At 50.6% G+C, this 13676-nt stretch overlaps 1 protein-coding gene across 1 annotated transcript; it reads right to left on the bottom strand.

Moving 5' to 3' along the window:
- Nucleotides 1–548: 548 nt before the first annotated feature.
- On the bottom strand, nt 549–11039 carry BARX1 (BARX homeobox 1). The gene is made up of 4 exons (XM_007434838.3): nt 10484–11039; nt 4463–4751; nt 3740–3824; nt 549–1287 (listed from the first exon to the last, which is right to left on the bottom strand). The coding sequence occupies exons 1-4, from the start codon at nt 10692–10694 to the stop codon at nt 1120–1122; spliced, it is 753 nt and encodes a 250-aa protein (XP_007434900.2). The 5' UTR covers nt 10695–11039; the 3' UTR covers nt 549–1119.
- Nucleotides 11040–13676: the final 2637 nt, after the last annotated feature.

The raw sequence follows: 13676 nt of genomic DNA, 5'->3' as shown, positions 1-13676 counted from the left end.
TCAGTGGTATGGTTTGCTGAATCACAGCCCCATAGGTTTCATGAGAAAAGCCAAGTCTCCTCCAAGTGGAGCGCGCCTCCAGAGTCCTCCTGGGTACGTCCCTGTGCTTTTCCTGGCAAGGATGCAAAAGCGGGTTGCCACTGTTGTTTTCCAGATTTTTTTTTACTTCCGATCTAGCTTATAGCCTTAGGATTTCCTGACCATCTCCCATTCAAATTCTAACCAGGCTCAGCTCTGAATCGATTCGGAGCAGCACAGATGAAGTTGACCCAGTGCTGAGGCACTTAAGGAGAAGATAAAGATGCCAGATCAGAGCCCTCGGCTGCATGCCTCCTTTGAGCCAAATTTCCTTTCCCAACTGCTCGGCAAGCCTCTTGATCCTTAACAGCTTTGCGATTGGACTGGCTTCAGAATATGAACCTTTTGCAGGCTTACCTCGGAGGAAACCCTCTTGAACGCAGCAGGGCCTCTTCGCGAGGAGGCCTGCGGAGAATACGATGGCATTATACATGTCCCAGGAAACGAAAGCACAACACGCCTCAGCCCCATCATTCATAAAATACTTTATTGAAATAAAATCAATATCTTCACGTTAATAAAAACCGGTCGTAAAATGAGTTTGCCAAATAAGTTCGGAGATGGTCCCCCGCTCTTAAACAGCGCAAGAACAGCGACGGGCGAAACCCCAACCCTTCCTCAAGCCCACCCAGAGGGAGCAGCTCTTCCTTAGGTCCGCACCCAGGGAGAGGGCGGCAGGGCTCAGACGCCTAGGAAATCCTACAACGGAATCAACTGGGAATCGGAGTCCACCCCAACCCCACCCCGATCGTCGTCATCTCCTTGCACGTGGCAACTTATTTAAACGGCAGCGAAAGCGGCTGCAAGGCCCTCGGCTTCAGTGGCCCCCTCCTGTCTACACCCAAGGCAGGCGATCCACGGGATGGCATTGCAAGCCGGACGGGCCTCGTCGCTTAGCAAGGCGCGCAAGGCTGAAGTTCAGTCCTCTCGGCCGCAGGTCCCAGGCACCCTTCCAGGCTAAGCCAGGAGGTTTGGGGACCTGCAGTCCAGCATCAGCAATCTGGGTGCTAGATCCTTAGTCCACGGGCTTGCGGCGCTCCGTTATTGCTCCTGGATGACTTGGCAGGGAGAGTCGAGGTTTTCAGCGTGCTGCTTCTCTGCTTCCCGGGCTCGCTCTTGCTCGGTTAGTTGCTCGCTGGTGGGGATGGAGTTTTTCTTCGGGCGACCTTTGGGCTTGGTGGGAGACTCAAGGCCTCCACCTTGCAACACCTGTAAAAAAAATCCACAGTCTGAAGGGAACGAAGGGAAGCAAAGCAAAGGTCTGACTTAACTAAGAGTAGCGCTGGGGAAGAGGGGGAGGCGAGAGAGCAGCCTTGCTGAGAAGGTCGGGAAACTCAACATCACCCTCACCCGCCCCCCAGCAATCATGGCCAATGAAAAGACATCAGAGCTGCTTGGCCTGTGCAGCGGTCAACCAGCCGCCTGGCCCCTACAGTATTTCTGTCTGCTGGCTTTTGTGGGGAAGGTTCCTACGGGTTGATCTAGAGCTTGAAAAGCAAATACTCAGCTGATCAGCCTCCCCCCCCCCCCCCCGGCAATACACCTTGAGAAAAACTCTCCTCAGGAATCCTGTTGGATTCCTTCCTCCCTCTTGCATTTGAGGCTGGTGAACATGAGAGGCACCATTTCTCCTTGCGGAGCAAGCCCCTCAGGGGCCTCAGGCCTCCCCTGGAGCAAGACTGAACTGGGAGCATCTCGCTGGTCTCAGCGGCTGAGCCCGGAAAAGAGCTGAGTTGTCGGCCTGTTTGGTCTAGGCAACTGCGGGTCGGGTCGCTATTCTCCTGACTTCTGCCTCAGTTCTTGTCCAAAGGGAGACGACGCAATGGTCACTTCCAAAATGATGGCCAGTCCGTGAGGCTGGCAAAACAGGCTCACTTCCAGCCCAGCAGGGACAGAGAGGGTGCTGTCCTTCCTCCCACTAGGTCAGGACTACAAATCCCAGAATGCCGATATCTCAAGAGGAAAACTGAGGTAGCCTGCCATCTGGAACAGAAGCTGGAGGCATGGAGATTGGGGAAAGATAAGGACTACGGGAGGGTCTCTTCTTCCACCCTCGCTTTCTAGGTCGGGAGGCATCGCGCTGCAGGCAGCCTGCCATTAGACCACCTGGGAAAGGCCCCCTTGGCAGGCACTCTGCTTTCATTTGTTCTAGTAACTGGGTTTGCACATTGCGCTAAGCCAGGTTCCTTTAGCCACTGTTTAGTGCATAGACCACAGTTGATGGAATATTAAGCCATGAACCATCATTTACAAGCCACAGTTGGCTGGGTTCTGACAACACCCTAAGCCAAAGCTAAACAAATCCCATCACTGCATGTTTTTCCCCACTGAGTCTTATGGCCAGGGGCTTTCTTGAAATGGAACCTCGGTCCCCATGGCCACTAGAACCTTATTTTCCTCCTTCTCTCTGCCTCTCCCATATTCTGCTGTAAAAGGTTGAGGAATAATAAGGTTAAGCAAAGTCATCGTGAATGAGACAGGTTCAACTGCTTCAGTCAAGTTCACTTCCACATGGATGTGGTTAGAAATTGGGGTAAATAAACAATAGCTTCACCTGAAGCAAATGGGCTACGGGTGACTAATTTTAAACAATGGGAGCATAGGTTACGTTTCATTCAGGTTTAAGAAGTGCTGGTTAAGGAAGATGGCAGCCTTTCCTCTTTCCGGGTATTGCTTGGAAAATCAGCTTCTACTCTCTAAATGCTGTGCAGCACTTTGAGGGAAACGGATTAAACACCCCCAGTACAGACATTGCATTTCAACCCAGGAATTTTCCCTGAATGCAAAGAACGGCACAACAAGCTCGTTGTGAAGAAGCTTTCCCCAGTCGGCTGCCCTTCGAGTACACTGGACCACAACTTCCAACATCTGGAAGACCAGATGGCTGGAGATGGGATAAGACATGGCCTCAACACTTCTGGTCAGACAATGTTGGGTTAATCATGATAATCTTCATGCACAATCCTATACTTTTTGCATAATCAAAAGTCTTCTTTTTGCCTTCAAGTCAGGCTTGACTCCGAGCTGGTCTAAGAATCTCTCCTCTCTAGCTGAAGGCTCCAGGGAAGGCTAGCCCGCCCCTTCCCTAAGTCCCCTCCTGGCCCCACATCTGTAGTTTGAGCATATCCCACTGGCTATTCCAGTCTGGCTGTGTCTTAAGGCAGGGGTGGGGGTGGGGGAATTGCTCATAAAACCAGCTGGCTCCCCACTTCATGAAAAGGCTTTCCCCCACCCAGCACCTGCTTCTCCCTAGCAGCCCTATTTTTGTGAGGAGCTACAAGCAGCCTTTCAGTCTTTGGTCCAGCTATAACAAGCCCTTGAGATGGGAAAAATTGCCCTGCCCCACCTGATCAGTCCACTGCAGAATGAGGAGAGCCAGCCAAAATTCCTGCCTCTCTATTGTATCCTGCCTCATATTGTATTGTATTGCATGAGGAAGGCCTCCTCATGCACTCAGTTTCTTTTTCCAATGTGGAATGTCCATGCTGGTTGGGGATGATGGGAGTTGTGCCTCAAAGGAAGGGATCCCTGGGAAGGGCTGAAGCCCTGGGAATATTTTTCAAGAACATGTTTGATAGGATGGTAGTCTTCCTCAGGTTGCCTGTGTAAATATGGGCTGGGTGAAAATTTCATAATCTGAACATCAAGACAGCACACTTACTATTTTCTTCCATTTCATTCTTCTATTTTGGTACCAGGTTTTCACCTGCAGTTGACTCAGGCCCAGGGATTCCGCCAGGTCTATCCTGCAGGAAGAAACAGCTGCACTGATTGCTGTTCTGGCAGATCCGCTCTGCTTGCCTCCCCCGCCCCCTTAGGCGACTCTTGAGCGTCTGGCGCACTGAAGGCACGGCCGCACTCAGCTCCCCTTCGCGCCAAAGCGCCGGGAGCAGCCCAGCGAGGCCGGCTAGCTTCCAGGAGAGGCGCGACCGAGAGTAGCTGAGCACCGGTTGTCTGAGACGCAGCTCCGGGCCAACACTCCCTGCTCAGGGAATGGTTGTCCGGCCTAGCTTAAGATCCCAAGAAGAGGGGGTGTGTGTGTGTGTGAATACCTTTCCTTCTGGTCACACTTTTGAGGAACGCGAGTCCTCCTGCCCGCGCCCCCCGCCCCCCATGCGGGACAAGGCCCCATAAGGGTGGTTTTTCGCTTGGGATTCCCTTGCTGGAAGGAAGGGCGGACACACACACAGACACAGAGACGCACTTTCCCTTCCCCGATAGCACTGGACCACCGGCAGGTCGATGGGTCGCGTCCACCGCCCCCGCCCCCCGATCCTCCTCTTGCAGATCTAGAGGAAATGTCTCTCCGAAGTCAGCCCCTCACCTCTCTCCTGCGAGCCCAGAGTAACCCCCCGCGGAACGCTGACCTCCGGGCGATGCCCACCTGTCGGGCGTGGAGAGGTACTTCTGCTTTTCGAAGCGCTTCTCCAGGCCCATCAGCTGCAGTTCAGTGAAGACCGTGCGGCTCCGGCGGCCTTTCTTGGCTTTACTGCCCGCCTCGGGGGCTCCCGGCTCCAGCTTCCCGCGGAGGTGCAGCTCCAGCGGCAGGTGCGGGGGCCCGGAACCGCCTTGGAGGCTGGAGCCGGCCGCCAGCAGCGCCGAACTCAGACCCGAGCAGCCCAGCGGCGCCAGCGGGAACTTGAAGACTGCCGCCTGCTCCGCCTTCAGCACCGCTGGGGAGAGAGAAAAGCAAAGAAAGAGAGGGTGACACACGGGATATACGCTGCGTAAAAATAGAGAAACCCCCACCCCCATCCCCAGAGCGGGTGAGTGTGAAAAGCACGCAAAACCCTGTGCAGGGGGCCAGGACAAAACGTAGTATTTTCTCTCTCTGCTCGGAGAACTTAGGGACGGTGGACTCTACGTGCTGCCTTCAGCCCCTCCTGCTTCTCGAGTGGGGCTCCCAGAAAGGCAGCTGCGGCCTGGGAGAAGGACCATCAGGCGCGCTGAAGCACCGCCTTTGCTCTCTGGGACAGACCCTCATTCTCAGCCGTCTGCATTCACCCGGGGGTTTGGCAGCACCTTAAAAGCAAGGGGGGTGGGGAGAGATAAGGGCACCGGTCTTCTTTTTGCAGGAAGGCACCTTCTGGATGAGATGGACTCTGGCAGCAAGTGTCCCCAACCAGAGGGGCCAGTGACAGGAGCCCAATACATCTAGAGGGCGCTGGTTGGGGCAGACGGACAGATGGGGGCTTTTCAGGGTGTTCAGTTTGGCTTCGGTTTGCCACGACCGGCTAATGGGAGTAATGGTTAAAAAAAGGGGCCATCTCAACTATGAGCCGCCTTGATGCCCCCCCCCATTGGTAGCGTCCCCTTTGATCCCACAAGCACCTGACTGGCCCAGGCAGAAGTCCAGGGATAGGCATTGCACACACACACATATACACACACACACAGTCTCTACTTTGAGATTTAAGAACTATCCTGTAGGAAAGAAACTTGGGAACAGCGACAAAAATCCAACCCTGCGGTGCCTTTCTTGGCTAACCTTCCCCAATCTGATGCCTTCGGATGCCCTGGGCGCCCCTACCCATTACCCCCAATCTCCACAAGCATGAGGGTGATGGAACATTTAGTCCATCCCACTGAGGAAGGCTGATACCAGGTAGAAGAGGGTTCCCAAAGTTGCAAGCGCCACCCAGCTAAAGGTCTGGACTTGGGAACTAGTCTTACGGATAAGAACGGGGCTTCTTTCCGAGGAAACATGGTTGGCTGCAGAAATGTGCTCAGGGCAAGCAAAACCCTGCCCCTGTTCCGTAGGTAATCCAAGCTGCAGGGACCCAGAGGTGCGAGCAAAAGCAGCTCCTGGAAAACAGCACCCTTGAGCTCTGGGGTTAAACTAGAGAGGCTCTGGGATGGAGGCGAACGGAGCCCCCTTGCGAGCTCTTCGGGGATGGGAAGGGACGGAGTTTTCTACCGCGCAATCCTACCGATGCTGCTTGACCGCAAGTTTCAAGGATTAAGCTGCGATCCAGGCCTCTTAGTTGGAAGCAGTTCCAAGGAAACCAGCAGCCAGTTACTTCAAGGGGGCCCTTCCGTCGTAAATCAATACAGTGAATTTTCCATTGATTATGGGAATTAACGGTACCCTTCCAGGGTTGTAAGTAAGCCCCTATGACGTCAGGGGAACCTAGTTATTTCCAGCTTGAAATTTACTCTGTTTTTGTTGAGGTTTTAGGGTTTTGAAGTACGTCTGCGAGGCATTAAGACAGCGGTCAATATTGGCTTATTTAAAGGTATTATTTTATTAAGCTGCTCCCAAGAAATCTTGGAGTTCTTTCTTCTTCTTTCTTTTGGTCCGGGAAGCAACAGATCAGTCTTTATATTCGGGAAGCAAGCAAGCAAGCAGCTGTGCTGCTAAAAAAAGGACCAAGGTAATTTTTTAAAAAATGCGACTAATGCGCTTAAAGTTTTTTAATTAGGCAAAAATAAAAGTAAGCAAAAATAAATTTGAATTTGCTAGAATTTACTTTTTCATCATACATGTGGAAAATGGATAATCGCTTATTTTCTTCTATAACTATATATGCAACCTATAAGCATTATTTGTTAAAGTGAAGCATAAATCCTTCTACTCTAGAGCACATAACAATAAATATATGAAAATGATATAAGCTGCATTTTTGAAACTTTTATCTGCTTTTCAAAGTTAGCATTTAATTCAATGATATAGACAAATTTAGAAATCAACAGAGATATATTCTGATCTTTGGGTGAAATGAGAAATAAATTGCTCTTGGATGTAGCAGGATATAAAAAGTAAACTTGTAAGAGCATGCAGTTATACACTTTTTCATTCAGTTGAAGTATAAATGAAAACAGATATAGATGTACTTCTGAATAGATTCTAAAGAGACTCAAAACTATATTATTGCATTAAACCATGTTTCCTATGTTTGGGTCAACAACAATAACAACAACAACAATAATAATAATAATACAGGATTTACTCAACTTGTCTAATTCAATTCAGTTTTATGTGCATTTAAATCATACCTATTTAAAATCGCTGGGACTTGGAACACATCCAGTCTGAACTCTTTGGCCCCATTACTTAGTACTGAGTCTTCTCAGGCAAGTTTATATAGAAGGCAAATCCCACAGAACTGAATGGAACTTGAGGAATTCCCCCCAGACTTCATAGCAGGAAGAAGCCATGTTACACTTCGGTATCTTACCGAGCCAACAGTAATAAAAGGCGAGGACACAATAACCCAGAATCGTTTACCTCTTTCGGAAGCTGAGAAGAGAGGAACAGATCATGGAAACATCCGATCAATGTCTATTTTCTTTTTTTTTTTTTAAGGCAAACTCCGAAGTGCTTATTGTTTCAAGGTCTGTTTATCTGGTCAAGAAGCTCCTAGGAAAGCTTTGAACAAGTATTCTGTCTCCATCTTAGAAACATTAATTCTTGAATGTTAGTTCCAAAAGTTATTCCCTTCCTTATCCAGGCAAATTCCAGTCCTAACCTCAGCCTTCTTGGTGGTACATCTTAAAGAACAAACATAGTTTAAAATAATTTCATGGAAATATGTCCATTTTACTTCCTCTGAAGACTTCTGAAAGGCAATAGTCAAGCTGACAACAGTAAATTAGTGGGGGATGTAAAACGGAGCAGAGATCCCGCCGGAGTTGTTCCAGTGGCAAAATCTGCTATAGTCTTGCTCTGGAATTTCCGTTCTGGATTCTCGCCATTGATTAATCGATAGAGAGCCAGAGAGTCTCTCTGTAGACACACAATCCTTCTGTCTTCCTTGCTGAAATGAGTTTACAGCAATTCTTCCTCCTAGGGCCGCATTCCTTGCCTTTGGCTATCAGTCCAGTCCCTCCTTAGCAACAAACCTTGCGGGGTTTAAGCAGAGCTCCCTGCAGGCCAAGGGGCATTGCCGCTAATATCCAATATATTTTTAGGTGCAGTGTCCTGGCCGGTAGCGCCCAGCCCAGGCACTGTGCCTAATATAATATATATATATATATATATATTCGGGGAGGATCTGCTCCCACCTTCTAAAGGGGATGGTGGAGAGTGGTATTTCGACACTTCTGGAGGGCACCAGGTTGGGGAGGGCTATGGAGAAATAACAGAAACATAGGTCCTGCGTAAAGCATACCCAAAAGCAGGAATGCAGTGGCCCTCCAGAAGAGCTCTCCGAGGCAGAATGTTTATCTTAGAGCCACCCCCTATTCGCATCACATTAGGCCTAAATATTTCATGAGGTGATATTTTCAGAATGAAAAGGCAGGGCAGAGGAATAGAACAATGTCACTTCTTTCCAGTGACTAGTCACTTTCTTGCTTGATGTCACTGAGCCACCCTTATGGAGATCTAGCACTGTCCTCATTACTGATATAGCAACAGTACTACATATGTCAGTAGTGAAGGAAGGGCCTTTCATCTGAAGAGGCACTGAGGGCTTCGCTTGTTTTACACATCGGTTCCTCTCACCGTCCTCGATCCAAGCAAAATCTGGTGAAAGGAAAATCCCTGCATTTCCTCCACCATGTGCTCCTCTCTCTTCCCCCATCAGCCTCGAGCGATTTCTTGGTGAGCAGCACCTTCAAGGGAAGGGGCAGGGGACGATTCACCACTGCTTCAGGGTCATTCTCCAAATACAGAACAAAACAAAATAGGGGGAACAAGCGACTCTCCAGAATTGAGTCTTTGAAATCGACTGGATTGGATCTCGCTTTTGAAACACTGTGAAAAGAGCCTGGTCGATCTCAGCCGGCTCTGAGGCAGCCCTTGTCTCTTGTCTCTCCCTCGCTTCATCGCCCTCTGGAGATTTAAGCTTGCAGGGTCCCGATTTAGAGAGACACCACTGAAATCAAGCCAGTCATAGTTTTCAGCTCCCAGCCGAATGGAGGGCAGGAAGACAAGCGCAACTTCCCGCCCGAGGTACCGACAAGGCCCTCTTGTGCTCCTGGTTTCTCGTTGAAGTGCCATTTCATGGCTCAGACACTGGGGAGGACCAGGTGGCAAGGAGCTGGCACCCAAGGGGACTCAGCTGGGAGCCCTCGGCCAGGGCACCTTGCGCTTTTCCAAGACCCCAGGGAGGCCCGGAGCGCAGGAGGGACTGCAGCGGCCAGAAACAGACCCTGCCTCCTTTCTCCTTCTTTCGGCCCCTTGGCTCTGAACTTCCAGCCCACCGATTGCTCCTGAGGGAACAGCCTAAGGTCAGTCTAAAGCAGGGCTGGAGGGCTCTTCAAGTCCCTCAGCAGGCCCCTGGGGGGCTTCTTCTGCACGCACAACAGCAAGCTGAGAGGACCCGAAGCAGAGAGGCGGCCAAAGAGGTGTTCCCGCCAGGCTCCCTGAGAAGGCCGGTCCAGGACATGGGCCTTTCCAAAGGTGCAGATGCAAGGTGGTTACCTTGGCTGCCCCTGCCCAAGCCTCCTCAGCCCTTCCTATCCCAGCTGCTGCTCCAGGGCCTGGACAGTCCAGCCCCCTGGAAGTTGCGCCTGAAGAAAGTCTGGCAGAGCTTCTCCCCAAGTCCACCTCACTACGTCCCACTCCCCAGCTGGGTTGGGGCCTTGGACTTCTATGAGCTTTCGCCCTGTTTTGTTTTTTAACCTTTTCCCTGCCCACTGAAGAAATGCAAGCTTGGACCAAGCTGTCAGCTTGGATCCGTAGCTCTATCCTGAATGTATTAAGATAGTGACTAGAATGATATTATGTAGGCCCTTTGTTACTGCATCACTCCGAGCAGAACCAGCCTGAAGCATAATTTTTAAGGTGGGGAGTGAGAGGCCAGGAGTTGAGATTTTCCAAGGGCCTTGAATCATTGGGAAGGAAAATATTATTCTCTCAGGAAAAGAGAATGCTCTAAGGAAATCAGGCTGTCTTCGTTTAAACCCACTAAACGTATTTGCCACTCGATTTTCGAGGGAATTATTCTGTGCTTGTGTGCCTGTCCTACCGCGGCAGCCTTAACTAAGCAATCGCAGGGGGGTGTCACAGGGCCCTCCGTCCCAGCAGCTCTGGGCACGAAAGACCCTCATCCTTCCCCAGGATCAACTCGCGGGTGATTGCCGGATCGCAGCTTCCTGTGGAGTCGGAGGGGCGCCTGAAAAGAGGGGGGGGGGGCTTCCTTCTCCAGCGGCAGAGTGGATAAGCTCCGGCCGACACCCCGAAGGCAGGCTACATGGGGCGGAGGTGGAAGGGAGCTGCGGTTCCTCTGGAGATCGAGGGGAGCCAAAGTCACTGATTTCAGAGCGGAGGGAAAGGAATGGCTGGTTGGGGGACGAATATTATTTCCCGCAAGTCCTTTTGAGCAGCCCCATCCTCTACCACAGATTGATTTCCGCCTTAGCCTCCTCCCAACAAGAATACCGGGTCCTTGCCCCCTCGTCCACGTCCCCCGCCCCGGCTCCGCCAAGAGAGACCTCGCACAAGAGAAGAAAGACCTACCTAGGGGGTTGTGGTAGGGTCGGGCCGAGAGTAGAGCCTTCACGCCAAATTTGAGCAGCTCCCCGGCTGGTGCCGCGCTCTTTGCATCCGGGTGATCCGTCAGGATTTCCTCGATCATAAAGCTCCGATAGCGATGCGACCGGTGGTCGACGAAGGGGTCTGCGGGGAAATAATGGGCGGCGGCGGCGCCCAGGTCCAGGGGGTGCTGCATTGTTTCTGGTGGGAAAGTTGCCTTCCCTCCGCCGACTCAGCTCCTCTCCTCCTGACTCAGAGCAGCCTCCCGTCTGGCGCTTCGGCCGGGATACTCGGAGGCCTCGGGCAGGCCGGGGCCATCCTCGCTGCTGTGGGGCGCTGGTCCTGCTAATGCTCCGGGGATCTCCACCGATTGCCTGCCACCAGCTGGCTCCGCTGCTGTTGCCGCCCCCGCCGCCGCTCTTCCAGCGCCAGAAGGCCAAACAGGGAAGGCTACAGCCTCGGCTTGCTCGAAGGCGCGGCCTTGGAAGAGCAGCTACTTTCTCCACCCCAGCGCCGCTCCAGACGACAGCCTATTATAAGAGTGACGCTGCTCGGAGCGCGGGGGGCTTGGGATGCCGACGCGGAGGGGGGGGGGCACTGCGAGGGGCGGGGAGTACCTGGCAAAGCGCGCTTGATCCGGCGCGGAACCAAGCGGATTGGTGGCTGGGCTGGCCGGCTGAAGCGCGCCCGCCCCCTCTCCCAACTCCATCTGCGAAGAAAGCCCGGGGTCTGCCGTGCCTGCGGGCCAAGCGCCCCGGACAGCCTCGGAGGAAGGGAGGGGAGGGAAGGGGAGGGGAGGTGCAGCGGGCCCCCGAGCTGCTGAAGGGGGATGACCAAGTCCCCACTGCCAAGGCCAGGGATGAAAGGGAAGGAGCGGGAGCGGGAGCGATCCTGCCTTCCTCTCCTTTAAGGCATCTTCAGTCCCTAAAGTTGCCTGCTTAGTTTAATCGCTTTACAGACTGTTTTTCAGGTTCCAAACGCTAAAACCAATCCCAGCGCTTTGTCCGCGTTTGCAGATTTACAGGGGCATTTACTCAGGTGCCTCTGAAGTGCGAGGATGCGGTGCAGATATATCTGGGACTTGCATTTAGAAAGAGCGCTTTACAACAAGTTTATCTTTGTATTCCACTATCTTTCGCCCTGAAGAAGATCGTTGTAATTTAAATAATTTTTCATAGTATTTTCTACTCCTTTCCTACCTTGGCTGACAATCAAGGAAAGCATCACTTGTGAGTGATGAGAAGTGAGGATAATGAGAATAATGTTTCAGAATGTATCATGCTCCTTTGGCAGTAAAAAGATTGGCTCCATGAATTATTCCACCCGTCCCCAACCCTGCTGAAACAGGATTCGAGAGTCATAATATGCGATGCTTGAAGACCAATCATCCCTAATCAGACTTGTGCAGCAGCACAGAAGATCTTGCTTATAATGCAAATGTTATAGACCTTATAGTACTTTAGGGTATCTGAGAATCATTACCTGATAAAATATTCAGGATAGTTAACAATATTATGTACGTTTGTTTGAAAGTTGTTTTGTAATGTTCAAGAAGTTATATGAGACACGTAAGATTGCAACCTAATACTCATCTGGGAATTAATGCTGTTCAACTAATTGGAGCTGAGTAGATTTGGACTGTCCATCTTACTAAAACCAAAATGAGTGGTCTAACAAAATGAGACACTTCTATGCCTGTTTATCCAGAAGCATCTCCTGCTGAGGTGAAAGGGTCTTATTTACAGGAAAGTATACAAAAAATCGAAAGCACTGAAGCAATTAAGCATATGCTAAAAACGTCTCCAGCTGCAATTGAAAAAAAAAATAATAAGTTTGCCTTCCTCTCCTCCTTAGGAGTAAGTTGTTCCTCCCGCCGGAGTTCTCTGGGAAACCATTGGGGAAACATATATAAAATTGATGCAGGAGAACCACGTGTGAATTTAGATGAGATTCTGTATTTCTTTTGGTCAGTTGTTAGATTTCTCTCTCTCTCTCTCTCCCTCCCTCCCTCTCTCTCTCTCTCTCTCTTACTGTTTTAGAAAATGTTTACCCAAAAGCCGCCCAGAGAGCTTTTATGCATATACACATATTTCCCTAATACTAAAAGAATCAACCCATCGTTGCCAGTGCCCAAATGTGTCTTGCAAGTTTAGGGGGAAGGACAATGAGCAGAAGGCGAGGAGCTGCATTTCAAGTCCAAAAGTGGGCTAGTGTCTCCTAGGAAGCCTGGCATTCTGAAGTAGTGGAAGAAAGCTTAAATCAGGAGACAATACTTGACTTATCACATTTTTAAAGCTGCCCAATGTATGACTGTGTGGCGTCTAAATTAAACATATTAATTTATGGCAAGATCCAGCAACAATTCACCCCTCTGAGATGTGAGCAGCTCTAGCCAGGCATATCCGAAACTTTATGCCCCGGAACTCAGTGAGACCGAAATCTGGGCGTGCAAAGGATTGCCCGTTCAAGACACCCTTATTGCTGGGGCTAAAGACAGGGGCGTTACTTAAGAAGCAGGAGCCCCTGGGACTGAGGACTTTCCTGCTTAGGAGCACGCAATGCATCTCACTGCCTCTCTTCCCAAACGGTTTAAACGCCTTTACCTTCCGCTGGATGCTCCTGTCCTTTGACAGCTGGAGCTGTTTTTGAGCGTGTTTATTTTCTGCTGCTATTTTAGGAAAGTGGTGGGGGCTATGCTTGGTTTCATCTGTGCTAGAAATTGGATTTGTTTCCGAACGCTGGCCAATTCACTATTTTGTAATTTAATAGAATGCCTAGCCCCCTCTGTGATTAAAAACAATCCCAAACAATACCAAAAGAAGCTTCTGAAATCAGCGTGGAACAATACCCAAGGAAGGACCTATCATCCTGCCCCCACACATTGAAAATGGCACTCCTGATTTAAAACAAAACAAAACCAAGCCCAAACCTAAAGTAAACTGAAAGAAGAAATGAGCGAGTATGGAAGGGGACCTATAAAAGAATAGAAAAACAGTGAGCAGGGATCAGGATAAAAGACTTGCTCTAAACGTGGGAAGGGACACCTCCTATTCACACCCTATCCAAAAGAGTACGGGAATCCTAGGAAAGGCAGCAGCTTCTTTGCGACCACTTAACAGGCGGTTGATATACTCCTTACTGGAAAAGTCGGGCAGTCTCCTTGCCGGCAGTCGTTCTG

Source organism: Python bivittatus, unplaced genomic scaffold, assembly GCF_059951505.1.
Source record: "Python bivittatus isolate LINGU-HERP-01145 unplaced genomic scaffold, Pbiv_v1 ctg000080_np1212, whole genome shotgun sequence".
Lineage (NCBI taxonomy): Eukaryota > Metazoa > Chordata > Lepidosauria > Squamata > Pythonidae > Python > Python bivittatus.
Note: the sequence above shows the minus strand (reverse complement) of the source record. Positions and strands in the feature narration are given on the sequence as shown.

What these genes read in the sequence shown, in the direction of transcription:
- BARX1 (XM_007434838.3), bottom strand. Translation starts at nt 10,694, where the DNA reads ATGCAGCACCCCCTGGACCTGGGCGCCGCCGCCGCCCATTATTTCCCC. An exon ending in TACCTCTCCACGCCCGACAG is followed by an intron (nt 3,825 to 4,462) that starts GTGGGCATCGCC and finishes TTCTTCCTGCAG; the next exon opens with GATAGACCTGGCGGAATCCC. An exon ending in GAATGAAATGGAAGAAAATA is followed by an intron (nt 1,288 to 3,739) that starts GTAAGTGTGCTG and finishes TTTTTTTTACAG; the next exon opens with GTGTTGCAAGGTGGAGGCCT.